General features: G+C 44.7%; 5 protein-coding genes across 6 annotated transcripts; 3 read left to right on the forward strand and 2 right to left on the reverse strand.

The window, feature by feature from the left end:
• Positions 1–528: 528 nt before the first annotated feature.
• LOC117837711 (uncharacterized) lies at positions 529–3164 on the forward strand. The gene is made up of 3 exons (XM_034717446.2): positions 529–1190; positions 1355–1441; positions 2777–3164. The coding sequence occupies exons 1-3, from the start codon at positions 567–569 to the stop codon at positions 2915–2917; spliced, it is 852 nt and encodes a 283-aa protein (XP_034573337.2). The 5' UTR covers positions 529–566; the 3' UTR covers positions 2918–3164.
• Positions 3165–3433: 269 nt separating this feature from the next.
• On the forward strand, positions 3434–4812 carry LOC140221264 (uncharacterized). The gene is made up of 2 exons (XM_072290619.1): positions 3434–3878; positions 4132–4812. The coding sequence occupies exons 1-2, from the start codon at positions 3735–3737 to the stop codon at positions 4603–4605; spliced, it is 618 nt and encodes a 205-aa protein (XP_072146720.1). The 5' UTR covers positions 3434–3734; the 3' UTR covers positions 4606–4812.
• A 387-nt stretch (positions 4813–5199) lies between these two features.
• LOC117837710 (uncharacterized protein At2g38710) lies at positions 5200–7430 on the reverse strand. Its single transcript, XM_034717445.2, has 5 exons — positions 7129–7430; positions 6430–6549; positions 6157–6271; positions 5933–6026; positions 5200–5693 (listed from the first exon to the last, which is right to left on the reverse strand). Exons 1-5 carry the CDS (start codon positions 7230–7232, stop codon positions 5473–5475), a joined length of 654 nt encoding a protein of 217 aa, XP_034573336.1. The 5' UTR covers positions 7233–7430; the 3' UTR covers positions 5200–5472.
• Positions 7431–8467: 1037 nt separating this feature from the next.
• Positions 8468–12297, reverse strand: LOC117837709 (uncharacterized). Its single transcript, XM_034717444.2, has 5 exons — positions 11933–12297; positions 11269–11534; positions 11037–11154; positions 9479–9687; positions 8468–9108 (listed from the first exon to the last, which is right to left on the reverse strand). The coding sequence occupies exons 1-5, from the start codon at positions 12254–12256 to the stop codon at positions 8679–8681; spliced, it is 1347 nt and encodes a 448-aa protein (XP_034573335.1). The 5' UTR covers positions 12257–12297; the 3' UTR covers positions 8468–8678.
• A 6201-nt stretch (positions 12298–18498) lies between these two features.
• On the forward strand, positions 18499–25873 carry LOC117839497 (uncharacterized). Of its 2 annotated transcripts, XM_034719836.2 has the most exons (5): positions 18501–19157; positions 20483–20851; positions 20929–23101; positions 23183–25310; positions 25404–25873. In XM_034719836.2, exons 1-4 carry the CDS (start codon positions 18915–18917, stop codon positions 25261–25263), a joined length of 4866 nt encoding a protein of 1621 aa, XP_034575727.1. In that variant the 5' UTR covers positions 18501–18914; the 3' UTR covers positions 25264–25310; positions 25404–25873. The 2 variants fall into 2 exon arrangements, with proteins under 2 accessions (XP_072147105.1, XP_034575727.1); XM_072291004.1 differs by having other exon boundaries at positions 18499–19157; positions 20929–25310.
• The last annotated feature ends 1531 nt before the right edge of the window (positions 25874–27404 follow it).

A 27404-nucleotide genomic window follows, 5' to 3' on the forward strand; every position in this document is an offset into this window, starting at 1 on the left:
AATTTTTTTGACAAGCTCGGAATAGAGCTTGGCTACAAATCTACAATATTGGAAAATGTTGACGCCAAGCCTCACACAAGCTTTATATTACCAGCCTCCGCCGAGCGACCTTGTATTGCCATTTGCCAAGTGTAATGTAAATGTTTAATACACGCTTTCTAAGAAATATAGTTGGGGATGTGATCGTGATAGAATTTTTCAGAAAGGATAGGGAATCACAATGGACAAAAACAGTGAGATAAAGTATAGTAGCTACTCCCTCTATCCTAAATTGCTGATTATTTTAGCATTTCTAGATTCATATATTTTACTATGTATTTAGACATATTGTATATCTAGATGTAAAGAAAAACTACGAACTTAGAAATGCCACGACCTATAATTTGGAATGAATGGAGTTCTTCGGTCAAACTTTTTTTTAGGGCGGTCAGCCTTTTTTTTTACTTGAGAGAGATTTCTGTCGGACAAGAGGAAATGCAGGCCATGCGCAGGTGTGTGCAGTCGGGCCCGATCAATGCAGTAGGCCCAATTTACACAAGCTTTGCCCGAAAAGGCCCAACCATTTCATGGGTCCCACAAGTCAGAAACGCTGCCGCCGAATTCGGCGATCAGACGCGCCGTCGTTCGGTTCGGGCGCTACGCATTTCGAATCGAAACTCAAAAACCCTCCCCTCTTCTTCCTCATCGCTCGCCCGCCGAACCCAACGTTCCCCAACCCGATCGCAGCCGCCCCCCGCCGTCTAGGGTTTCGGCCCGCGCCCTCCCTCCCCATGGCGAAGGTCAGGAGGTCGACGCCCGCCCCCGTGCCCGCGGCCAAGGCCCCGGCAGCGACGGCGAAGGCCGCGAAAGCCAAGAGCTCGGCGTCCGCGGGCGCGGCGGATACGGCCGCGAAGAGCCCCGCGGCGGCGGCGGCGTCGCCGCCAATTGTGATCGAAATCCCGTCGTCCCCCGACCCCTCCGTGGGGGTAGGCTCCAAGGGGAGCAGCGGTTCCAAGAAGAAGGCGCGGAAGAGGCCCGCGCCGCAGCTCGATCTCGACGACGAGATCGAAATGTGGACCCCGCGGCAGAAGATGCTCCGCGACGAGGACTGCCAGATCCTCGCCAGAGATCCGTTCTCGGCCACCAGCGAGGTGGCCTCCTCGCCCGCCACCGCCAATGACGAAATCGCGGTCGTCGCCGAGCGGGGCAAGGTACGCGCGCGACCGGACTCCCAGAACACGGGCTCTGTTTCTTGTTTGTGCGGTGGAGCGGTTGAGCGGCCAAGGCGTCGATCTGAAATGTGCGATCATTCTGATGGGGTGTTGAAAAGCCGAGCCTCCCTCTGAAATGTGTGGTCTCTGATGTGGTATTGCAGGTGGCGTGCAGAGATTACCCGCATCCGAGGTCTGCTTGCGCCAAGAACCCGTTTGGCACTACGCCTCATGAGCGTCACTGTGACAAGGTACTGTCGCGCCAAGACTTCCACTCCTTGCTCATGATATTTTACAGACAGGCTAGGCTTATTGCACATATTGTCCATTTTAAGTCTGGGGATGAAAATGAAGCTTTTTGTAAATATCATACAACGAATAACTGCTTGGTATACTGTAACATGCAAATTAGTTGCTAAAGTTGCAAAGTATAACATACATTTATGATTTTCATGCCAATATAAGTTGGCTGCAAGAGCTTGCTCTTCACGCCAAACGGCACCCATTTATCATGTTTCCTTATCTCATTGGCTCATTGCAGCCTTGTTCACTTTATTTAGCTATTTGGATTCCAATAGGGATGAATTTGCGTGTTATTATGATAAATTACTACACCATGTAAACCAGTGGCTTTGCTTAGTTCCCAAGTCCTAGATGATAAATAAGTTGTTGCTTGTTACTGAATGCTCCACATTTACAGTTGCATTACCACTAAGGCTTATCACTTATCAGAATGCCACGAAGTAGTGTTTATCTTGTGTGGCAGAATTCCTGCTTTACATGCTACATCATAGTCCTATGTGTGCTTTTGAAAGGGTCCTGGCAAGCATTGTTGTGCTTCTTACAAGGAGATAAAGTGAAATGTCATGAGATCATTAAGGATCTCATGATCTTTGCCACATTACACTCAAACTTAGCAGTAGTTGCTGACAGCATAGGCATACTGTGTTCATGCTTGCATTGTTCATTTAAGTTCAAGGGATGAAAATGAAGCCATTTGCAAATCTTTGCTTGCCACAAATTAGATGGGTCTTGTGAGCTATTGTTAAGGCATTTCAACGCAGTTCTTTCTATATGAATTAATTAATGTTGCTTTATTTAATGTTGCTTTATTTAAGTTCAAGCAAGAAAATTGAATATTTGTGCGAATATTGTATCATTAAGTAGTTATTCGCTGTATGGTGATCAGTTAATTTGTTTCCCAATCTGCATGTGTAACGCATACCTGTTGGTTGCCATGCCAATAACAGTATTCTAAAACTGATTCTTCGAATGGCATGGTCGATTGGCTAGATTACCATGTTGCTTTAGGCCTTAGCTCAGTGTGGTCTTGTTTATTTTGGTCATTTATCTGGATGAGAACTGAAATGGACTACTGCCTTGTTTAGTACTTGATGTGTTATTGTGGCAAGGTAACTTTGCCCTGTTTTTTAGGACTCAAATAGCAATAAGGTAACCTTGCCTGCTTCCAGAACTTAAAATGGCAATCGGGATTTTGATTGCTACCGGAAATCCCACAATGTTAGAGTTGCATTACTGCCATCGCATATATCAGACTTGGCTGATATCGTGCTCATCTTTTGCAGTGTTTCTGCTACGTGTGCGACATTGCTGCCCCATGTGTGTCCTGGAAGGGTCACGGAGGGCACTGTCATGCTTCAGATAAAGACAAGAAGTGGAAGACTATGAGATTGATCAAGAAAAGGGCGCAAGTTAAGCCTAGTTAAGTCAATCCTAACTCTAGGTCTGGCAATCAGTATTTTGCAAGCGCTTGTCAGCTTGTTCTGATAGGAGGGTTATTTTGCAGCAACTTGTACAGAGGGTTAGTACCGGCAATAGATCTGTCCCAATGCTTGGTGCATCTGTGTGCCGCCTATCACAAACTGAATGATACTCCTATATAAGAAGAACATCTTCGGAGTGTCATCAGTGTTGTGTTACATTAAATTCCAGCATCTATGTATCTCCTGCTCTCTTTGTCCCACAAAGAATGTTTATTTAAAAAAATTTAGATAAGATAGTACCAATGCTAGAAGTCTAAAGTACCCCTAATAACTCTTCTTAATCGGATGGATTATTGAGTATAATTAATTATGCATGCACGCTTGTTGAATCTATTAACCTTCCTTATTTAGCAAGTCTAACTAAATGATCGATTCGTTAACTGGGACAGCAAGTATTATGAGGGTATTTGTTGGATTGTCAGAAAGTTTTATGGACACTTCTTTATGGGATAAATTTTGAAGGGCTAAATGAACGGTCACGAATTTCAGTTCGTCTACTCCAACCCCTTGGGACCTGCAAATTCGTCGAGACTTTGCAGTGCCCATAGTTGTTTTTTGAGTGGCTTGCATTTATGAGTACCTTTGCGTCCCTTTGTTTCCCACGCGAGACTCCTCGTTGCCTGGTATGCCACTTGGAATTCTGCAACCTGTTTTTATTGCAGAGATAAATCAGTTTCGCTGCCCTCTGCTATATAAACGGGCATGATATGTGGTTGTTTTCCCATCAAAGTGGACACGGGAAAAGGTCTGCCAGGAAAATATGGTGAAGATAGTAGATGTCGGAGAAGAGCCTGATGTTAGCCGTGATGAGGACGACTGCGTCGAGATAGACCCTGCGGAGTTCGCCAAGAAGCTTAATCTGAAGGAAACTGATGATGTGATTCTTGTCGCTGCAAAAGGGAAGGTTAGCCCCTTTTCTAATCCCTTTCTCATTTTCTTCTCCATTAATCTCCCTGTAGGCTAAAAATTGTACAACGATTGCGTCTATTGCTTATAAGTCGTAGGCAATCCCTTTGGAGTAAGCATTGCTTTATCAATTGGTGGCGCTCGGGAAATTTTAAAACCGATATCTAAAGAAAATTTCGCACTCTAAAAGACTGTAAAGTCATCTGTGATCAAATCATAAACTGCCACATCTTTCCTTTCATGACCTGTAGATCGTTAAGGTGGAAGTGGATCAACCGGAGGGCGTTGCAAAAGCGTTGTATGGCTGTGGCCGTGAGGCCAACCATAAACATGATGCTGCTGGTGATTGCATCGACAACCCATACAAGATAGATGAAGTTGGAACGAGTCTCCTTAAGGTCGAGATTGATGTGGACAGGTTTGCGCTTGACAAGCCTTCTGCCAAACTCCACGGTGTCGACCACAACGTCGGCCAATTTTTCCGTGGAGACAAAGATGACCTCAGCAGCCACACTGTCAAAATCATTCCTGGCAAACTGGTGGTGAAGCTCGACAACATCGGCGCTGAAGTCATTCCTGACAAGGCGGTGGTAAAGTGCGAACCTGTTGGCGACAATGGCGTCGAAGCTGATGAAGAAGGTTCATATGACTACTGCCTTGAGATGACCCCTAAGATAAGGATATTTGACGAGGAAGATGACGAGGACGTCGTTATAGTCAGATAGGTTCCGTCCGTGAGCGTTTGATCCCTTGCATGATTCTACCAACTCAGCACTATGTATTCAGTCAGTATTAACCTTTGTTCCCAGTGTGAAAAACCGACGTGTTAAACTGTCTGATCTTCTTCGAATTAATACCGAAGCAAGAGATTATAATTTGTTATTGTTTCATCTTCCATGATTTGATTGCAAATACACGGCATAATTAAATCTTAACATCTACTTGGTGATGGCGAATTAACTAGGTGGCACTGAGAGACTATCCTCATCCAAGGCACTTGTGTGGTAATTTCCCCTTCGACAAGACTCCTCATGAGAGCCTTTGCGGCAAGGTAATCAGATCAGTCATCCCATTATATTTTCCTAAATCTCTTGGCACGTGTCTATAACATCAGATGTACACCAACTGCTCTGCTCAATGCAGTGCTACTGTTCTTTGTGCGATGTGCCTGCTTCCAGTTGCTTCAAGTGGAAAGGAATAGGAGGACATTGCCATGCTACACACAGGCAATGTAAGCTGCTACTATGTTTTGTTAGTCCTCTTTGACATTGATGCAAGATCAGATAAAGAAAAAAAAATGAATTGAGGCAAACTACAGATTAATAGGAACGATCATCTCAAATCGATCAATTTCACCACATAATTTGCACTTGTTGTAGCACATAGAGTATTCCGAGATACATAAGCACCATCCATCACAGGAAGACATTATTCTGGGGACTTGTTGGTATGGTGCCCCCCTTTCCTTGGAATTTGATGATGCTAGACCAATGAGCTGTGAGGGGTGGGAACTCTTCTAAGAAATTCTCACCCCCAAATTGCTCCTAGATAAATTATAAACAGTTCTTTTCAGCTTTTGCAATACGGATAAATCAATGGCCTGGCTTGAAGCCATTAACTACAGTCACCCCGTTAATTGCTGGGGCTGCACCTCTATTCTTCTTGACGTATGCAACATATTCACCATAGTGCATGGTGTACAGGGTGCTCTGGTAGCGAGTGACACGGATCTTCTTCCTCAAGGACTCAGTGATGGTACCATGGTAACCCGCCTTCTTCATCAGCGTGTCAATAGTCTCTACGTGTCCCCATCCTGCCAGAGATAATCAAACCTTAAGTTACAGGTTGTTTTAGATAGATGGGAAATGTACTGGTCAATTGACTTTTTATTTAATCTTTATTGCTCATTAGACTGTATTTCAGCCATATGGATATGAAAGATGGTGAAATTCATATCTGATTTCAACTTCTGACCATCCCTTGTAGCAGTTTTAGAAACTAAAATATTCTACGTAAAGTGAAAATGCATGCATTAGATGATGGAGCATTCACCTTCATGGCTAGCAACCTCAGGTAAATAGGTTGCACTGCGTCTTATGTTATAGTCTGGATCTGTAAATTCAATAATTAAACCATGCTTTCCAACCTGCATTCACAACAAGAAATTGACTTTGATGTAAACGTTGGTGAAACAATAATACCTAATGGTGAGTGAGAACATTTCACGATCAGAACATGCAGAAAGGAAAGGAACATCTGAGAACGTGGAAGTTGACCTCCCAATCGAGGTAGCCCTCTGCAGTTTCATAATCAGTCAGTATAGACACTGTGCACTCCAAGGTTGGCAGTTCCTTTGATTGGATTGGGGGGAAGCGCCGGTCCCTCAGGGCACTGCGAGAGGATACCAAGCTTACTATATGCCTAAACATTATTCAATACAAAATGCATAATTGCTACTTACTAGCACAAGTCCACTAAATGTTTTGAGGACTGATAATACAACTCGGTAAGAAAATCAGACAGGATTTTATTGCTGAAACAATAGTTACCTAGTTAGTGCGTAGTCCTTAAAGCCACTGACAATCTGACGGGGCTCCAAGGTTCCTATGCATCCTCGGAGGCGTGGTTCTGAACCATTGGTAGCCTTCTTCCAGGTCACAAACAATGGGCTGAAGTTACAAAAATTGACCAAACAAGTTAAGCCATCGTATGCTAGAATAACAATATCTACTCCGTATATCTGAGACTACAATATAACTGTCGGTCAACCTTGATAAGCACTACATGGTTAAAAAGGAACTCATTAACATTCTGAATCCTAGACTAACGAAACATTAGAGGGTTATAGTCGAACACGAAAAGCCTTATGATTAAATTGCTTCTCCCACTTAAATTATAATATCAGCTGTGCAGCAGTGAGATTCCTTGTCCTCCCCTACTCTCGGACAGACAATCACAAGAGGCAGGAAACCTGCACTCTCTACGAAAGTCCAGAGGCGACGAGCGTAGTGTGCTACTTTGCTTCCCCTCTTCCATGCAGCAGAAACTAGCGGCACGCGATATGATCAGATGATGCAATCGCCAAGCGAAGAGCCGAGCCGAACCAAATCTACCAAGGCGCCGCCTTTTGCCCAAATCTACCACAATTGACCGAAACCCAACATCAGAACCACCGTAAAAAACCCTGATTGTGACGGGGGCAGCGCGGACCACGCGCCCACGCTCCATCGCGGAGGGAGGAGGCTTACTGGTTGCCGTCCTCGAAGGCGGGGGCCGGCGGCTGGTCGCCGGTGAAGTGGGAGACGAGGGTGTCGAAGCAGTAGACCGCCATTTCCTCCGTGGCCACCACCATCCTGCCGATCGCCGGGGGAGCCTGCCGCGGCGGGCTACGTCGTCTCCCGCGAGGGTGGGGGGCACGGCGGGGGCGGCGACCGCCGCGGGAATCGGGCGGTGGTGAGGAAGAGGAAGTTGGGAGGGGGAAGCGAGCGAATGCGTCTGTTTCTTCTCTCGCTTCTGGGCGTTTGCCTTTGCGGGGTTTCCCTTTTCTATGGACGATTTTGCCTCTGGGGGTGTGGGTATTTACGTCTGCATTACTTGTTGTTCGTTTGCATTGCTGGAATGGATTTTGCTCGTGTTTTATTTTCTTTTTTTTTTTTGCTCGTGTTCGTCTCCAACTCGCTTTCAGCAGCGATAGAATTTAGGCAAAGTAGCGTAGAAGTACTGAACCATTTTATGATCCTCAAACTTTCAGGTGCATCATCATAGCACAAACCCCTCATTAGCTGTTGATTTAGGGCATGTTCGGCTGGACTTATAAGTCGGTTGAAAAGTTGAAATGGCTGATTTGTTGTGAGAGAAAAATACTGTTCGATGGTTGATAAGCCGACTGAATAAGCTGAAGCGAACAGGCTTTGAACCAATCACGACGTTAATCGTCCGAGTTCATTGGTACTAGATGAGAACTGACACGTTTCTTCAGTTTTTGACTACTCCGATTCGTCACCAAACGCACATGACTCCGACACGTCAACGTTTCTAGCAGTACAATTTCTTGATGATTCCTCAAAGATTGTTACTTGGATTCAGTGGAAAACTTTGAGATCGGACACCGAATATCAACCGTTCCCCAACTTTTCTTTTCCGTCGAAAATGGAAGGCTTTCGATCACGACATGTTGCGTAGATTCATTGATCTCTTGATTCTTTTAGTCCCTCCATTCTCACTCTTCAGTGTCAAGGACTGCGTATGCTGCAAGCAGCATCTCCACTGAATTCTTTTATCCATTAAAAAATTGATAGAAACAAAGTAAGAGCATCAGTTGAACAGCATAGGGAGAGATTTGCTGCTTTAGGTGAACCAACCAGGGCCAAAGATATTATATATAGCAACCTTTCGCGGGCGATAGCGATGTCTGACCCAACCAGGTCGAATCCGATCCAGCAACGCCGGATCGCATCACTGCAGCTTCAGCTTCATAGTCTCACTCTGGCTGCGGTTTTCAGTGGATCGCAGAATGTTGCTCACTTCACCTAAAGGCCAGCATAGCATTCATCCGAGCGCATTTTTATGAACTCTATACCACTGTAATTTCCATGTCCAATGAAATCTGTTCAATTCCAATTATGGGCAATGAGGGTGGTAAGGAATATCAAATGGGCTGCCAGGCTTTATCCAGCTCGGCTGCCTGCCCTGAACAAATGTACTAGACCTACTGAAAAGGGCAGGGATTTGTATGTACACATAGATGTCTAGGGTTCGGACTAAACCAGAAACAATCAGATGTTTGCAACTCGTCAATTCAAACATCTGAACAGAACTCCAAGCTATCCAGGTGATGCGCAAACGATTCAGCCAATCTGTCGGCGTCCTGGACCCGCAGGCGCGTGCCTTGCTGCCCGACAACAACAGCAGCTACCCGTGAGGCCAGCAGGCCGATGCCTTTCAGGTCTGAAGCACCCCGGAGGATGCCATACAGAATCCCAGAAGCGTATGCATCGCCGGCGCCACAGGTGTCCACAGGCAAGCAGGGTGGCGGAGGGATGTATATTGCTTCACCTTTCACCCCAATGTAGGAGCCATGCACGCCATCGGTCACGGATACTAACGGAACAGAGTGGCTTAAGTATCTTGTGGCTGACATGGGGCTGTCTGTTGAAGGTAGCTCGCAGAATGCCCTTGCTTCGTTGGCATTGGCGAACAGAATGTCAGCATAGTTTCCTACAATGTCCCTGAAAATGGTTTGGTTCATGATCATTAGTATTATAAATGAGGCCACAGTATAGATGCATTACAGTAAAAAGAAAATAGTTTTGGGACCATAAACAAAAATGAATTTAATGGTACTATGCGATGAACAATTATGCCCTAATATTCTATTGCTACTTTCAGTGATATGACCAGATGCAGAATAAGGTGGGCTTTGTGTAGGCCATGAAAGCGATTTTAGATGCGTAGCAGTCGTCTTTTTAGAGTGGACATGCACTATCAATGGAAGCAAGTAAAAGATTGCTCATGGAGATTTGAGAATTGTGTAACTGGGCCCAGATGGTCGCAAATGTGAAACTGACAGGAAATTCTTTGAAAGGAGGCTAGCCTCACCAAAAATCATTGTAGCATCTCTTGATGCAAGATACATCTGATGCTGTAACAGCAATGAGTGCACCATTCTTGTGAGCATCTTCACACGCTTGCTTGATAGCTTCAATTGTGTGAGGAAGCTCAAATAGATAACCTTCCACAATTAGTACATTTGATTTGGACACTAAATTGGCCAAGTCTGAATCATAACTCAGAGTTGACGATGTACCCTGCAAAGACAGAAAGCGCACGGTGTTGTTAGAGCATATATTAGTTGCAGGTGCAACAGCATATCTAGATGATTGTCAAATGAATTATTCTTGACCAAAATACAGGTTGACAAAAGGATGTATCATTAAAATCTCATGTTAGCCCTTGCTTCCATATTCACACTACAAACAGTACAATGACAAAAAAAATATACTGGAAAATTCACTTGATGCATTGCACATTAATATGCACTAGTCCATCAACCCGTGCTCCGCACAGGCTAATATTTTTAAAAGCTATTGTATTTGAAAATTATTTAGAAATTAAACTCCTAACTAATAATCAAAATTATTTACCTACTACTCTCTCATTTTTTTCAATACTTCAAAATAATACTCATATAGATGTGTACTTATCTATATCCAGTTGTGATTGATTTTTAATTAGTAATTACTCTATACACTTTTCAATCCACATTCACACTTTTTTTTTATTTTGTATCGCACCTTTATGCATTGTGTTTAGCATAAAAATCAATATTTTTCATCACTTCCTCGCATACATGTTGACACTCATGATACGTATATACCTTAACTTAGTATTTCTATATTAACAATAACATAAATAGGTAATTTAGAACATATATTAGTTTAATTTTGAACATTTCTTTATGATGCACAGGAAGATAATTAGATTAAGATAGATGTGGGTAACATTTCTTTATGATTTTTATTAATAATAGCATATGTGGGTAATATAGATGCAAATTTAGGAGGTTACTTTAAGTTATTTTTAACTATTTAGCTGTGGGCAATTTGATTGCAAATATAGGGGGTTATTTTAAATATTGTTTATAATGGCATAAGTGGATAATTTTGACGAAGATTAGGGGGTTACTTCAGTTTATTTTATATAATTTATATAATGGCAGAGGTGGGTAATTTAGATATAGATTTCGGGGGTTACTTTAGGCTATTTTCATAATGGCATAGGTGGGTAATTTTTAGAAAATGTAATATATCCAATAGCTATGATGATTTGAGTCTACTGATTAATGGCCAAATGTTTTGCTTTTTTATGAGAATTTCTAGGATTTCTCTCTTTTTCTAAAGTGTCCACCTAGGATCCTAGGTGGCTTCACCTGAAGGCTTCAAAAGGAGTCTCCAATTAGTAATAGTAAGATATGATTTAGATATGATGGACTCATAGCGGACAGAAACTGAACTGCTTAATTACCAAACACAACTTGCTACCCTGAGGTATCTAACAAAAGTAGGAGGGATGAGAAGCGCAGCATAAGCAAATAAATTTAAATTGGAGTAATATCTACCAAGCTCAGAAATACAGAGCTGTCCGCAAAGGAACTGACCTGATATGCAAGCATAGTTCGCTGAGCATCCGGTGTTGTTAGGACAATGACAGTTCCAGTAGTCCCATCTTTGACCGGCTTAGACAAGAAATGCACATTAGCACGACGCAATTTCGCCCTAATAGAGTGATTGAACAAAAAGCATGATGTCAGCCAATGCTTTTAACGCTTTGTGCAGAAATAGGACATCAGGATCAGCTGCGACAGAAATAGTGCCAAATTAGCGAATTACCTGTAGAAACTACCTAGTGGGTCACTGCCCACACTGCCAGCCATTGCAATTTTAAGCTCAGGGTAGCCAGCAGACCGGCTACTTCCAAGCCTTGCCAGCGCCACAAGTGAGTTGGACAGGGAACCTCCGGCTGCAGCCTTGTAGCTGCACCCATCCATGGCGCGCAAGACCCGTCCCCTCTCCTCATGGTTTACGACCTTCCTCGTGCCCTTCTCTATGCCCAATCTCTCGAGGAACTCATCATCCACCGTCCCTGAGAAATCAACCTGTTTGCCCCCACGAACCAGTCACCAATCAGCATTGATCTCAATAACACATCCATATTGGGTACTGGCAGAATGTTGAGCTACAGTTTTGAAGTTTTATCTAGAATTTTTGGCAGATAAAATACAGATGAAGAACCGCTGATGTTTGATTGTTGCACACTGAGTCCTTATTATCATCAAGCATACCAGTCACAACTTACCAAACAGCGACGACAGTTCATTTAAAGCATATAATATTCTATATTTCTACTGTGTAAGCACCCAAGTTTGTTTTGGGTGCAGCTACTTCCTTCTTGCTATTTGACGTCAACAACAGCTGCTAATTCCGTAATCGCACGAATAACAAGAAACAGTTAGAGAACGCACAGAAAGAAGGGGATAGAAGAAGATGCTCGCACCATGGCCTGGCCGAGGCCGAGCACGTCCCATCTCTCGGGCGCGGCGGCCGCCGCGGCGGGCTCGACGGCGTCCTCGTCCTCGTCATCGTCGTCGCTCTCGCTGACGCCGGCGTCCGAGAATCCCCCGAGGAGCGCTCGCGCCCGGCCCTTCCAACGCACCACGAACCGGTGGTAGCTGCAGGCGCGCGGGGAGCTCCGGGCCCCTGGGCGCGCGGCGAGGGGGAGTAGCGAGGGAGGAGGTGGGGAGGAAGGGAAGCGGCGGATGAGGCGGGAGGGGGAGGAGGCCGTGGCGGCGGCGGCAATGGTGGCGGAGGCGAGCGCCATCGGGGGTGGGGCGCCGCGCCGTGCCGTGCCGTGCCGTGGCGACGTGGCCTGCCGTATTTGAGGTGGAAACGGATTGGGGTGAAGGTGGGAAGAGTCTGGATGGGAGGCGCGGCCGACCAGGCTGCCGCCTCGCTGCCTCGCTGCCCATCACCAAAAAGCCAGCAGAGAGAAAAATAACGGATGAATAGAAAATAAGGTAATGTGGGGCTCACTCTACAGTCTCTGCCACGGGGGGCTAAGGCGTCACTGTGATTTTTGAGGGCTTCCCTCTCTCTCTGGGCTTCATTAGTCGATGGGCTAGAAATTGTCCTTTCGATGGGCCGACGCCCATATCGAGTGATGGGCCATCATTTGTTTTTTTAGGAGCCATCATCTGTTAGGCCTTGTTTAGTTGCTCAATTTTGGGGTGCCCAAATTACTGTAGCAACACTGTAGCGTTTCGTTTGTATTTATGAATTATTGTCCAAATATTGACTAATTAGGCTCAAAAGATTTGTCTCGCAAAGTATAACAAAACTGTGCAATTAGTTTTTGATTTCGTCTACATTCAGTACTCCATGCATGTACCGCAAGTTTGATGTGATGGGGAATCTTCTTTTTGCATAGTGCTAAAGTTGGGATTTGGGGGTGAACTAAACAAGGGCTTAGTTCAGCAGCCTCTTTCCCTCCCAGAAAGCGAAAAAGGAGAGAGAGAAATGCATTCTACCGCTCAAGCGGCTCTCCATCCTCGATTTATCAGGGCTCTTTTTCATCTGCGCATATTGGCTAAATATGACAAGAAGATTTTGAGTACTCTCTTCTCTCTCAAAAAAAAACAAATCTACGTACACATGAATAAGGTGTTATATGAGCACTGGGCATGTTTGGTTCTCCACTACAACCAGTCACGCTACAATTATCTGCAGGCTGGTGGTTGTTTCGTTAGTTAGTTTTGGTGTACTACAAGATTTATCGTGGTTTGCTGCAGGGATCTCGCCACAAAGTGTGGTGTTGTTTTTTGGCGCCACGGCTGTGGTGCTGCCACACCTACAGGCTATAGCTTGGCAGGTAACGGTCTAGAACCGAACAACCTCTACATTTTTAGCAAGGTAACTTCTTCTACTTCCAGCCCAAGCTCAATTTTCTTCTATCTCCAAAGCTCGGTGTGCATCTCGGGCTCCCTCTGATTCTTCACAAGGATAAGCATCTGCACAACCACTACCGTACCCTCTATTTGTCTTCGTTGGTTTCATGTTGATAAATCTATCACGCACGCTAAGTTTACAATATATGATGCAATTTTCTTATTTTTAACATGCATTTTGAACGTTCTGTCCCATTGTACTTTTTGTGCTGGACTCCTCTCTTATGCTATTCCTAGAGCGGTACTGCGGTAGAACCTTATCTTAATAATTGCAAATATTTCTCTGTTGCTAGATTGTAGATAAGTTTCATTGAACGCTGACTTGAACTCCATCCAACCTTTTTAGTATGCCTATAAAAACAATAAAAGGAACAAAGCTACAACTAAGTTGTCCCGATATGGCTTCATCAAAAGTTTGAAAAATAATATATATCTCTACTTAAAAAAAAGTGAAAAGGGGATTTTTTTTTCTACGTCTCCTTCCGCTCCGCTCTGTGACCCTCGCTTCGAGCGTCTCCTTCTGTCTGATCCTGCAACTTCCCCTCCGATCCGTCCCTCCACCTCCTCTTCTCGCACGTCCTGCGCCGCCGCTGCCACTTGCCCTCCTCCTCTCCTCGCGCGCCCTGCGCCGCCGCCCGCCCTCCTCCTCGCGCGCCCTGCGCCGCCGCCCGCCCTCCTCCTCGCTCTCCTCCGCCCGGAGACTCCATTCGCGCCACCTCCATGCGTTGCCACGCCGGATCCGCGGTGGAGGCGCCCCAGGACTCCATCTGCGCCGCCTCTGTGCACCGCCCAACCGAGCCACCTCCGAGCACCCAATTGATACTCCCGGACCGCTCCTCCTCCGTCCACCGCCCAACCGTGCCTTCTCCAGATGCCCAATGCCGGCGCACCCCCTGCCCGGTTGCCCATCCACGCCAGCACCCCCCTTCCTGGCCTTCTCTCCACGACGCCCCCCGCCCCCGCCCCCCGTCTCCCCTCCACGCCGGCGCGCTGGTAGACGGACGCCTCTGGCTACTTTTGTGCCGGCCACACCGCCGCCAAGCTCGCCCCTACGAAAATGGTAACATCTTCCGCCCATCTGCACATCTCCATGACAATCCATTTTTATGCATCCTTATTAAGGCGGATCTGGTGGTTCGAATGCATAGAGGAGGATAATGATTAGTTGATTTGCTTGATTGGCAACATACTCCATCATTTATTCTCCTGTTCTCCATTATCAGTATTGTGAAATTGCTTGACAAATGGCTGGTCACTTGTTTTGTTTTTTTAGTGATTCCAATGGTAATTAGATCATACCAGACCTAGATAGAATGTAATATGAGATGATGTTGCAGACTAAGTCATCTGATTCTTGCAGTCTAATTATAGGAGTTTTAGGTAGTGACATGTGAATATTATCAATACTTCTGCTTCAGTTAACATATGCAACTTATGGGCACTCAAATAGCAGGTTATTTTTCTGTTCTTGTTCTCAAGACACCAGGGAGCCAGCACCATTCAGGCAATCATCTTGATTCCCTAAAATCCATTCCGCCAGCAAATTGTTTTCTAGAGATGGGCAACCCATCTACTAATCAGCAGGAAAATCAAGAAGAAATCTCAGCCAAGGTGAGAGCTGCTCACATTAAATAACAGGGGACACATACATATGAGGCTCGGGTTCCAGAGCTGATTTGGGCTCTGAAATGCGTGTAAATGTAGGTGGCTTCCCATTCAAACATTTGTATCTTTGGTGATTAGTTCTCATTATGCTTGAAGCCTTGAAGGAAGCAGAGGCTTATATATACTAACCTTTTTCCATCCAATGTGTATGTCTAACGCTTTTTTGTTTGACAGGGGGTACTTCTGATCTACAACCATTAATAGACTATACTTGTGATCTGCAACCATTGATAATTGACATTGTTTCCCATCTCCTTGGTTGGCTTCACATAACGGATAGTTTCATTTACTTTTAAATTAGAATATGACCTTAATAAATTATTGATATAAATCTTGGGTTATTTGCAGATTTCTATTTGACAAACACTGTCCAGACTACAAGTATTATGAGTTTCAGCTTGCTGAAGAGGAAAAAGGCTCTTGGTCGATCAAATGATGCTAAGCATCAAAAAATAGTTTGTGGCACAATTTTTTTATTTTCTATATTTAAAATTTCTATAAAAGTCTTGATGCTATATACTCTTGTTAATGTAGCTAATTCTAGCACTGCAAGCTTCAAAGCACCAAGTGGTCCGTATAGATGCTCATTTGAACAAAAGTCTAACTATCAGACACCTGCATCAGCTTTGTATGGGGCATACGAGGGTAATTTGATTTGTTGTGTAAACTTTAAAACATAGCATTTTTTTATTTATATAGGTCTTCAATGGTATTAACTCGACCAAATTTTGGATACGAAATGTATGACATTTATTTCAGAAATCGTTCCTATCTCGGCAATAGTTTGTATGTTCTCTTTTACTCACTTACTCTGTCAGATGGTTGTTTCATATTTATTGCCTTTATTCAGCAGCAAATATCATGTATTTTGCAGTTCAATGTAAATGAAATAGAGGCTTTGTACCAGCTGTTCAAGAAGATTAGCAGCGCTGCGGTTGATGATGGATTATTGATTAGTATGGTTTGTAAGTTCTGCTAATTTCTTTGAGCGTGACGTGGCAGTACATGGCAATTCTAACACCTATGGTAGCAATTCTGTCACCCATCTTATCACCCATCTTATCTGCAGGACAAATTCCAATTAGCCATGTTTAAGACAAATAGAAAGGATAGCATGTTTGCTGATTGGGTATGTGCATTGGAGCCTTGCACCTTTAGTCAGTGATTTTTTTTTTGTCGTGGAAAAAAGGTTCACTGTTGCTCTGTTCATGGTGTTCAGTCTGTTATTTAACAATTATTGTGTCCTTCTGCGCTATTTGGGTCATACTATTTTTTCAAGTTGTGTCTTACAAAATGATCAATAGTACGCCATGTATTATGAACATTGACATTATGCCAAGCTATCTAGAATAGTGGTAGGACAGCATGAACCGTGAGCTTTTAAGTTTGATCATGGGCTCACACGTATGTTTATGTTGGCATGCATGCACATATCTTAGGGAAGAGGAGGCTTGTAGAGTATATTATGCAGGGCCTGCATCTTTGTTTCCAAAAACATAAAAGATATTTAGGATTGAGCTTTTCTGTGATGAACACTTTATGATGACTATGTAGTGAACCAATTCAGTTGATTCTACTTTGAATTTTTTTGCCAAAAGCGAATCACTTTATCTCTTGAATTTATAGTTAATTCTTGCTACCTTACAGTACTTAATTTTTTATTTTCATGTTGCTACAACAGAATAGGTGGCGTTGGGGTGTGTACCAAAGCAGCTAGAGAAGTGACGATGGGTACCTCTGTCTGCTAGGAAAGATCATCGAAGGGTGCCTGTTGCCTCAAGGTTGCCTTTGATTTGTACTTACGGTGCTCAACTTATACGATTGGTGCTCAACGCATGTGAATTGTGGCAGGTTGTTGCCTTCGTGTACAGTGTCTTGTCATGAATTTAAATCTTTGTACTTATGTACAATATAAAATTATACTGTTTTGCAAGACAAGAAGCTGCGACCAGTAATCTTTTATTAAGTTTATTTGCATCAAGCATTGTTTCTTTGCCATGGTGTTATGGTTGAAGCTATGTCATTTAACTTGTCATAAGGTGTTTACACATGGTGTGTTGTGTGGATTTCTTGCAGCATCTCCTTTCGATAACAATCGGTAATTGTTATGCCCTGGTGTCTCCTACTAATTATTTATGGGGCATTTGCAGTGTTCAATTGTTTCCTCATTACAACCTGCCACTGGAATGATCGTGGGTAAGCTGAGCACTAAACAAATTTGGTTTTCCTGATTGGTGAACATATACTGTATGTTTAATCATTTTTACACACGGGCGTTGATATTGGTCAACTTCAGTGCGATGGTATAACATATTAAAATTATTTATTTGTTCTGCCAGGTATAACATATTAAAATTATTTATTTGTTCTGCTCGTAGCAACAAAGTATATGATATGTTGTTACAAAAAATTTATACAATGAAAATTAATCTTATGGCAAGAATTTGTTTTGCTCGTAGCAACGCATATGCATGATCCTTATCTAGAAGAAACCTATTGATATATTAATATGATGAAAAGAATAAAGGACCTAATAATCTAGCGGATTCCAAATCATATACAGATTCCCAAGCTCCTAATAATCTAGCGGATTCCAAATCATATACAGATTCCCAAGCTCCCCTTTGAGCTCATCAATATATTCATTCATAGCTGAAAATTCACTTGAATATGGTTATTATTATGGTCATATCACATAACTAATTGCTCAAGATTGGAATTTTATTTTCCGAGTAATTGCTAGAACCTCCCCATCCTTTTTTTCGGGGGTATAACCTCTACTTTTCTCACAGAAATATGACACAGCCAATTTCTGTCAACCAATGCAAAAATCATGTAATTTTGTGCCTTTTTATTTATTATAATATTTAATATTAGCTTATCGCACTATTTTCAGGAACTCACTACTTTGATCACGCCATCGTAAAGGGGTGTGAAAACATGTAAAAATGTATCATTGCACATTCCATTTCACAATGTCTGTCACACCACTCTTGGTTGCCATGGCAAGAAATGTGGGTGGAGTGATAGTAGTAATTTGTCACCCTGGAAACGGCTATGACCAAAATAGTTAGTTTATTTATGGATATAACATATTCCGTTGGAGGTTGAATGAAATTATTTAAAATATAAAAGGTTTATAAAATAAAAAATATAGAAAATCCAACTAGTGTCATATCACAAGCCGTGTTCGATATGGTGCCTTGACTTTCGCATCGTGTGATGTAAATGTGCCGTGACCTCACATGTTAAGGAAACGGCGTCCCGCAGGCAGGGCCCGCACAGACAGAAGCTCCCCTGCGCCTGCGGTCACTGTGCATGGTCGAAACTGCCCCTCCTTGCTTTCCTCTCCTCTCTGCAAGGACTGGACGAGGAGACGAGACATCCATCCCTTCTCTCTCCCCACCTCTCGACCCGACCTCGCTCGCCGTCTCTGCTGCGCTCTGCCCCCTACCCCCCTGCCCCTGCCCCTGCCGCGATCTCTCTCTCTCTCCCTCCCCCCCTCGAATCGCCGAAATTTTCTCTCTCCTCCTCCTCCACCCCACCTCGGATCGAGTCCAACCCCCCGCGCCCAGCCCGCTCCGCTGACCCCGCCCCGGAATCCCCAAATCCCCCCAATCGAGCCCGACCGGAGCCCGCCGATTCCGCCGGATTCGAGCCCCCGCCGGTGAGGCGGTCCGCCTGAATCGGCCGATTGGACGCGAATTCGGGCGTTCCGGATGCGCGCGCAGCGGAGGCCCGCGGATCTAGGGTTTCGGAGGGCCTAGGGTTGCCGCCCGGCGATCTGGTGATGGTGGCGCGGCGCGGCGCCGGAGCTCGGCGAGGAGGAGGGATCGGCGGCGCCGTCAGGGAAGATGCAGCGGGCCGGATATGCATGGGTGGCGCGGCGCTGAGGGGTGCGACGGCAGGAGGCGGCGTCTCGTTCGGCTCATGTGGCCAGCCGCTCGCGTAGAGGCAGAAGCTCCACCACCACCGGCACAGGGACCACCTACTTCCCCTTCCAGCTCATCTGTTCCCCCGTCTCGGACTACTTCTTATCCGCCGGAATCGGCGGCGCGGAAGCAGGACTGCGTCGATTCCCCTCGCCCCGTGTCACCCGACTCGTTTATAAAGGTGCGTTTTTTTTTGTTGGGTATAGCTTTGGAATTTGCTTGCTAACCTTCACGGGTTTAGTCCAACCGAGAATGCTAACCTTGTCAAATCATTATGTTTCCTTTTTGTTTCCGCTTGGGCAATACCTGCTATATATTCCCTGTCTAGATGGTGGTATACTGGAGCAATAGGCTGAGACGTGCCATGAAGTTTTGTGTTGACTGTTGAGTAAACTAGTTTCGATGCCTTACTAGTACTGGCAACTGCAAACATGCTAGTATGGGCATATTTAAATGGAGTTCCTTTTGGCATGATTGTATTGAATTCTGTGAATTGCTATCAAATCGACAATTTTGGCATACTATATATGTAAGGATCTCCTTGCTTGCACGCTTGTGAGAAAAGGTTTTCTGCATATCATTTGCCTACTGGTTTGAGGAGTGGTAAGAACTAATTAACTTATTTTAGTGAATTTCATCAGCAGCCCCTAAGCATGTCCTGCGTTCTCATCAAGGTCCACCAACTCTCAAATTGCATTTTTGTGACTTTAAACTTCTCCCGTATTTTCAGGTAGGTGGCTTGGCGGTCACGCAAATCTTACCTGCATATAGTATCTAGTAGAAAGTCACATTTAAGGAATTCGTTGAAAAAACCCAAGTATTAGGAGGGCATCTTCTATAACCACAAATCATATGCATTAGAGTTGAGACTTCCACACAGGCGCCATGGTAGCTGGTGGCACACTACATAGAGGCAGATGGGGCTGATTTGGACTGGCTCGGACCCTGAAAACCTGGACAAGTTAAAGGCCTTGGATATACAATTTGAGAGTTTGCGGACTGCATGACAACCTGGTTTGCCTTCAATAAACTGTGTGCCTGTATGGTTTTTGGGCCTGGTTTCCCAGTCATGAAGTGGGTCAATTCTTTTTGTACCTATAGTGAATAGCAGGAACTCCCTGCCCTCTTCGGAGGTTGCTTGAAAGAAAAGAGAACCTGGGACAAGTTTAAGGACCGCTGATGAAATTCACTCTTTTTTTTTAACAAATGATCATGGGAAAGTGCCTTCTCGTGAATGTGTGTAAGGTGTAACAAAGTGTGTAGTTTCATGGTACAGTGGTATTGTTACTTGCTCAAAATGGCACAATACATACCTTGCTTCTGCTGGGCTTCATTGCAATCACACAGTTTACAGTTATTTGTTCATTGCTTGTTTGATTGCTAATTTAATGCACACAGGGAAATTGCAATTGCTAAGCTTGTACACCAAATTTACAAGAGAATGGAGCAACATGATCGATGTTTCATGCTGGAAAAACATATAATAAATTACTTTTTAATTTTCAGGACGGGCGTGAGATTCGAGTTGGCGATTGTGCACTTTTTCGGGCTGTTGATGTTCCTCCATTTATTGGATTGATACGTTGGATTGAGAAAAAAGAAGAAGGCTATCCCAAATTACGCGTTAGTTGGCTTTATAGACCTGCTGACGTGAAGCTTAACAAGGGCATCCAACTCAACGCTGCACCAAACGAGATCTTCTACTCTTTCCACCAGGACGAAGCATCTGCTGTTTCCCTGCTGCATCCTTGCAAAGTTGCCTTTTTACGTAAAGGTGTTGAGCTACCAGCTGGAATTTCTTCATTTGTATGTTGGCGTGTATACGATATTGACAACAAGTGCTTATGGTGGCTTACTGACCAGGATTATATTAATGTAGGTACATTAATTCTTTCCTGTTTTATCTATTATATATTCATATATCCTGCTTCACACACGAAATTTATGACCAGGAACGGCAGGAAGAAGTAAATCGGCTTCTACACAGAACAAGGCTAGAAATGCGTGCCGCAGTGCAGTCAGGTGGACGCTCTCCAAAGCGGTTAAATGGCCCATCAGCTTCCCAACAACCGAAGACCTCTTCAGATGGTACTCAGAATGGTGGTTTATCTAAAGGGAAGAAGAGAGATAGAGGTGAGCAGGGAATTGATCCAGCTAAACGGGATCGGGATCGTCTTGTTAAGGTCGATGACAGTGAGCCTGGAAGCTTTAACTTGGAAGATATAAAGTCCGAGGTAGCAAAGATAACAGAAAAGGGTGGACTTCCAAATGCAGAAGCAGTTGACAAGCTTGTACATCTTATGCAACTTGATCGGACTGAGCAAAAGATAGACCTTGCTGGCCGGGTTGTACTTGCTGAGGTTATTGCTGCTACTGAGAGTCTTGATTGCCTTGGCAGATTTGTGCAATCAAGAGGCCTTCCCGTGTTGGACAGTTGGCTTCAAGAGGCACACAAAGGGAAGTCTGGTGATGGGAGCAGTCCTAAAGAAGCAGATAAACCTATTGACGAACTTCTCTTGGCCCTGCTTCGCGCACTAGCGAAATTGCCTATTAATCTCAGTGCATTGCAAAGTTGTAGTATTGGGAAATCTGTCAATCATCTGCGCAGCCATAAAAATTTGGACATTCAGAAGAAAGCTAAGTGTCTTGTTGAGAACTGGAAGAAGCGTGTTGATGCTGAAATGAAGTCAAATGATGCGAAGCCTTTAGCCTCAGGTCAATCTGTTTCCTGGTCAGGAAAAGCAGGTTTCCAAGAAATTTCAAATACTGCAAACAAACGAGGTGGCTCAAGTGAGAGCAGTCCAAAAAATCCAGTGCCCACTGTTTCATCATCAAAAGTTTTGACTGATAAACCTGGGGGCACAGATGCAGCTGCGAAGTTGAATCCTGTGGTACCTGCCTCATCAAAACTACAACATATGCAACCAACAAATGTCGCCACCAACTTGAAGGACCAGCCCTGTAAATCAACTGGTGGGACTGGTGGTTCTGAGCTACCTACTGTGAAAGAGGAAAAAAGCAGCAGTTCAAGCCAATCACCGAACAACAGCCAGTCGTGCTCTAGTGAGCCATCAAAGGATGCGAGAAGTTCAACTGCTGCTTCTGGTGGTGCTAGTAAACCTTCTGGAAGTTCCTCACGGAGCCATCGGAGGGCAAACAATGGTCTTGTTTCAGGGAACCTGAAGGAAGCATCTGCGGGAAGATCTGTTTCCCTTGATCGATCTTTGCTGCAGGATAAATCATCTCAAAGTGGGACGGCTTCTGAAAAAGGAGTTGATACTCCAGCTGATCACGGAAACAATCATAGATTGATTGTTCGGTTTCCAAATCCTGCTCGTAGTCCTGCTAGAAGTGCAAGTGGAGGATCTTTCGAGGACCCATCTGTTACTGGGGGTAGAGCTTCATCTCCTGTGGTCGCAGATAGACATGAGCAGACTGACCGCAGAGTGAAAATGAAGACTGAAAGTTCTCGGCCTCATTTAGCTTCTGATGCTAATGCAGAGTCTTGGCATAGCAATGATATTAAAGGAGCTGAGGAAGGTGATAAATCACCATGTGCTATGTTAGATGATGACAACAGCAGGACTCCTGACGATTCTGTTAAGGATGCACATGTATCACGAGTTGCATGTTCTTATATGAACGAAAAAGTTGTCTGCTCAAGTGAAACTAGGGTGGGAAATTCATTCAGCCCAATGAACGCTCTGATTGAAATTAAGTACTCTGAAGCTAGTCATTCATTGCAAGATGGAGATGACACGGCTATGAATCTTCTTGCTAGTGTGGCAGGAGAAATATCTAAATCTGAATTGGTTTCCCCATCTTCTTCCCCCAGAAGTTCATCTGCAAAGAAGTTGGTCTGTGAGGGTGACAGTACTGGAAAGTTTAAAGTAGAAAGCGACGTGGGTCCATCACAGGATTCAGGGCCGACAGATGCTAAGAAAGTCATTGTGGGGAAGGAAGTGAAAAATGATGCTTCTTTGGTTGCAAAGGAGGAACAATGCCAAACTGTGCTATCTCCTGAGCTAGCGGATCCTAAAGCAGTTGGATCTTCAGCCAAAGTTGAAATCCATGAAGGGCGTGCAAACAAATGCAACTCTCAACCTGCTTCAGTCGATTCCAAAGGTGAACATGATCATAACTCCAACTTGTACCCCTCAACTAATACTAAAGTTGTCAGTATGTCTAATATGGAGTCATCTGCAGGTGAAAATCCGGATGCCTGTACTGTCCATAGAAAAGTTGAAGATGGTTGTACAGACAAAGATAGCGCTGTTGAATCTGCATTGGGCAGCCAGTGTAGCTTGGTTGTTTCCAATAGAAATTCAAAATTGATCCTTGCCGGGGAATCTTCATTGTCTGCTGCTGATAAACAAGCCCAGGGTTTGTTAAAGTCAACTAATAATAAGCAGCTTCTGGGTGTATCAGACCACCCACGAACCTTTGATAGACGTGACAGTATTGCTGGCAAATTAGATTTGATGGCTACGGAGGTGAAAAAGGCTGATGCTGTTCGAGATAGTAGCACAGTGCAGAATGAGGATGAAAAGAAGGAACAAGCTACTTCCTCTTTGGCTGATGTTACCAAACTTGTAGGAGCAGCGTCCCCACTTGGTGTGGCAAATGTGATTAAGGAGACGAAAGAATCAAAAGACAGTTCCAGTGAATCCAATGTTCATGTAAAACCTGAAGGTCTTAATTCTCAGCAAAGTGAGCATAGTGCAAAGCAGAGTTCAAAGAAATCCAGTGATGGTGTGAGTGGAAAAGAGGACGGAAAAGAAGACCTAGTCTCATCAGATGAGGGTTCTTCTCTAGCTGCTCGCACAAAGTCAAATTCTACAGCCAAGCTTGACTTTGACTTGAATGAAGGGATACCTGGGGATGATTGCCATCAGTCTGAGCCAGCTGTCTCACCTGTTATATGTTCCTCAGCGATCCATTTACCTGGTCTTTCGCCATTCACTTCACCTGTTACAAGTGGGCTGCAGCCGGCTCCAATAACAGTAGCTGCTCCAGCTAAAGGACCCTTTGTTCCCCCTGATAACCTACTAAGAGCGAAGCCTGAGATTGGGTGGAAAGGTTCAGCAGCTACAAGTGCATTTCGTCCTGCTGAACCGAGGAAGGTGTTGGAGATGCCTGTCACCACACGTGACATTCCAGTATCTCATACTGCTGGGAAGCAGTCTCGTCCCACCCTTGGCTTTGATTTGAATGTTGCAGATGACCAAGCTCTTGAGGAAGATGTCCCGCAGAGTTCTGCACAGACTACTTGTTCTGAATCTGGAAATACCAGAAGTCGTGATGGCTCTTCACGAAGTGCTGGCATTGAGTTTGATTTGAACAGAGCTGATGAAGTTGCAGACAATGGCCAATTTGTACCAAATGCTGCACACAGAGTTGAAGTCCCGTTGTTACCAGCAAGAGCATTACCTGGAGTCTTCTCTAATACTGGCATGAATAGCTCGAGAGACTTTGATCTTAATAGTGGGCCGGGCCTTGATGATGCTGGCACCGAACCCACACCAAAGAATCTACCTACTAAAAATGCAGGCAGTATTCAATTCCTACCACAAGTTCCTGGCGTTAGGATGAATAATGCTGCCATGAGTAATATATCACCATGGTTTGCCTCTGCCAACCCTTGTGGTCCAGTGCCGATGCAATCATTTTTGCCTTCTAGAGGAGAACAGCCTTACCCAATTGAGGCAGCACCTGGAACCCAGCGGATTATTGCGCCTACAGCTGAAAGTGGTCAATTTGGAGGTGATCCCAGCAGGGCTCCAGTTATTTCATCGTCTCCAACAATGGTTTTTCATCAGCCTGCATATCCGTATGCAGGATTTGCTTTTCCTCCCAGTGTTCACCTTCAAACACCGGGATTTTCAATTGGGTCAACAACATTTCCCAACTCTGTTCCGTCAGGGGTGCCGTATTTTCCTGCCATTTCTCCATCGCTTGTTGGGCCAACAGGTGCATTACCATCCCATCATTCAAGGCAGTATGCAATAAATCTTGTTGAGGGCAGCAGCAGCAGTGGACGTGACAATAATCGTAAATGGGAAAGTCAGGGCCTTGATCTTAACTCAGGCCCTGGAAGTATAGATCTAGAAGGAAAGGATGAACGGGCACCTTTACAAATTAGACAAAATTTGATCCCACCCCCACATGGCTTTGCAGAGGAGCAAGGAAGAATTTACCAAATTCCAGTTGTAGGAACAAAGAGGAAGGAACCTGATGGCAGTTGGGACACAGAAAGATCTACATACAAGCAATTATCGTGGCAATGAGGGCTCTGAAGGAGATCAGTTAGCAGCGACTTGTCTGCACTGAGCATGTAAGTAGTTTGATTTCGACTTTTGAGACCTGTTTGATTTCTTACTGTAAGTTGCTAATCATGTGAAATTTGTGGAATTGTGCATACTTACAGAGGTCCTGCAATGTAGAACTTGGGCTGGGTGTTCTTCCGTCACTGGACTATACTCATGGATCCATCCCAACGACGATGATGCCGGGTTGTGAGGAAAGAAGAAACTTTGCTGTAATTGTTGTAGATTTTTCTTAGCTGTTAGGCTTTTGGTTCTAATTTACTCAGGAGGGTATGGCTTTGGAGGTGGAATCTTGTTGATCCTGAGCTCTGGAGCCGCTGTAATTAGACCGTCCGCTCTGTTTGTTGGTGATAAACTGTTGAGCACATGCTGCAGCTTTACATAAAAATTTAGATGTGACTTTGTACTTTGTTGGGGAAGCGTTACTTCAGCTGACCATGTAAGCACTGCTGCACTGGTGCAGCGTCTAGCGTGACGAGTTGCGCCGTCATGTATCTTGTGTTGCCGTGCAGCTGTATGTATAAGAATTCCAGCAGATCAGCAAAGTTATATTTTGTTGCTGTTTCTCTGACATCGACTCTTATCGACATCCGGTTTGCATCATGCTCCAGTGATTCTCTCTTTTTTACTTCTTTTTTCTTCTAGGCACCTCATGTCTGTTGCCTGTTGGCGCCCCAATCAGTTGGTTGGGGCCGCTACAAATAATTAAATCAGTGTGTCGTTCTCAAGATTATTGTGACATGACCCTATTATTGCGGTAATGCTTTCGTGGATTACTATGGCACTGATGTTGCCAGTGGTGTGCTTCTCAGATGTTGCTTAGCTGTTGCGTATTGTTACCAATTTGGTCTAATATCTCACCCTCACGTGATACCCTTTCAGCTTCTTTAACTGTCATTTGAACTTGCTGATGTATTTCGGTTATCCCTTTTCCGTAGCTAAATATTTGCAAGTTCACCTTGAGAAGTTGCATCTGTGCAAAACAACTGATTTTTTCAGAAAATCAATTCATTTAGGAACTTAGGACAGCCATACAAAAGAACTATGCGTCTTCTAGTCACAGAGCTGTAAAGCATGCATTTTGATTTCTGTTTGGCATGATTGCATCAATTCCTTTTACTGGACTATTTTGTTAAGGTAATCATGCTTTTCTTCGATTATTTTGGGGGCCTGTTTCTCGAGCTCATATTTAAATTTCTTTAGGTCGAACTAACTGCTGGCCGTATATTCCTCCCTAGACCATGACTAATAACATAGTCATCTTCTGGTTATATAACGTTGCCATGCCATTTAGAGCCATCAATCAATAGTTATTATATTTTATATAATTGGATGGTTAAGCCTGGCTATTAGGTTGCCCATCTCCTCTCTTTCTTTCTCCTATATATGCATTTTGAAGCACGTGTAGGTGTAGATGCCGCCTGTTGCATGTGATACGACTTCTCTCTTTTTCATTGCACCTCTCCTCCGAGTAGGAAAACTTGCCATGTAAGAGCATCTTCGGCAGATTCATTTTTCTCTTTCCTCTTTTCAGCCATAAAGAGGATTTAGGGGAGAAAAACGTGCTCCAGCAAATCACCTTTCAATTTTACTTTTTTCTTTATTTTTTCTCAATCTCCTTTGCTTCCCTCCCTCTTCCCCTTTCTAAAGGGGAATTTACTCCTCTCCATTTCCTTCTTTTTCTCTGCGACCGTAGGATCTCCCAGGTGATATGGCCTCCTGGCCTCTTGATGTCCCGCTCCTGGCGCCGCCGCCTGGCCCTGCCTGGCTCGTCGCGCCGCCCTGTCCGCGCCGTCGGGGGCCGCCGCCCGCTCCTGCCCAGCTTGCCTCCAAGCCACGCATGGACGCGATGCTGACCGCTACCCCATCCCAGGCCACGCACGGGCCCGACGCTGGCCGCCGCCCCATCCCACGCCGAGGGCCGCCGCCGTCCGAGCCATGCGCGGCCGCGCCGCCGCCATCCAGCCATGCGCGGCTGCGCCAAAGGCCGCCGCTGTCCGTCTCGGTGCAGTCGCACCCTCATCCCGACCATGTGCGGGCGTGCCGCCGGAGCCACCGGAGTTGAAGGGAGAGAGAAGGTAGAAAGGGAGAGAGAGAGGAAG

The sequence above is a fragment of the Setaria viridis genome, chromosome 9 (assembly GCF_005286985.2).
Source record: "Setaria viridis chromosome 9, Setaria_viridis_v4.0, whole genome shotgun sequence".
NCBI lineage: Eukaryota > Viridiplantae > Streptophyta > Magnoliopsida > Poales > Poaceae > Setaria > Setaria viridis.

Bases quoted from the DNA above. Each gene is read 5' to 3' on its own strand.
- LOC117837711 (XM_034717446.2), top strand. From the start codon at position 567: ATGGGTCCCACAAGTCAGAAACGCTGCCGCCGAATTCGGCGATCAGAC. The intron at 1,191-1,354 runs GTACGCGCGCGA...GTGGTATTGCAG, and splicing joins TCGTCGCCGAGCGGGGCAAG to GTGGCGTGCAGAGATTACCC. The intron at 1,442-2,776 runs GTACTGTCGCGC...CATCTTTTGCAG, and splicing joins ATGAGCGTCACTGTGACAAG to TGTTTCTGCTACGTGTGCGA.
- LOC140221264 (XM_072290619.1), top strand. From the start codon at position 3,735: ATGGTGAAGATAGTAGATGTCGGAGAAGAGCCTGATGTTAGCCGTGAT. The intron at 3,879-4,131 runs GTTAGCCCCTTT...CATGACCTGTAG, and splicing joins TTGTCGCTGCAAAAGGGAAG to ATCGTTAAGGTGGAAGTGGA.
- LOC117837710 (XM_034717445.2), bottom strand. From the start codon at position 7,232: ATGGTGGTGGCCACGGAGGAAATGGCGGTCTACTGCTTCGACACCCTC. The intron at 6,550-7,128 runs GTAAGCCTCCTC...TTGTAACTTCAG, and splicing joins GCCTTCGAGGACGGCAACCA to CCCATTGTTTGTGACCTGGA. The intron at 6,272-6,429 runs GTAACTATTGTT...ATCCTCTCGCAG, and splicing joins AAGGACTACGCACTAACTAG to TGCCCTGAGGGACCGGCGCT.
- LOC117837709 (XM_034717444.2), bottom strand. From the start codon at position 12,256: ATGGCGCTCGCCTCCGCCACCATTGCCGCCGCCGCCACGGCCTCCTCC. The intron at 11,535-11,932 runs GTGCGAGCATCT...GGGGGCAAACAG, and splicing joins TCGGCCTCGGCCAGGCCATG to GTTGATTTCTCAGGGACGGT. The intron at 9,109-9,478 runs GTGAGGCTAGCC...AACCATTTTCAG, and splicing joins AGATGCTACAATGATTTTTG to GGACATTGTAGGAAACTATG.
- LOC117839497 (XM_072291004.1), top strand. From the start codon at position 18,915: ATGCATGGGTGGCGCGGCGCTGAGGGGTGCGACGGCAGGAGGCGGCGT. The intron at 19,158-20,482 runs GTGCGTTTTTTT...TTTAATTTTCAG, and splicing joins CACCCGACTCGTTTATAAAG to GACGGGCGTGAGATTCGAGT. The intron at 20,852-20,928 runs GTAGGTACATTA...ATTTATGACCAG, and splicing joins CTGACCAGGATTATATTAAT to GAACGGCAGGAAGAAGTAAA.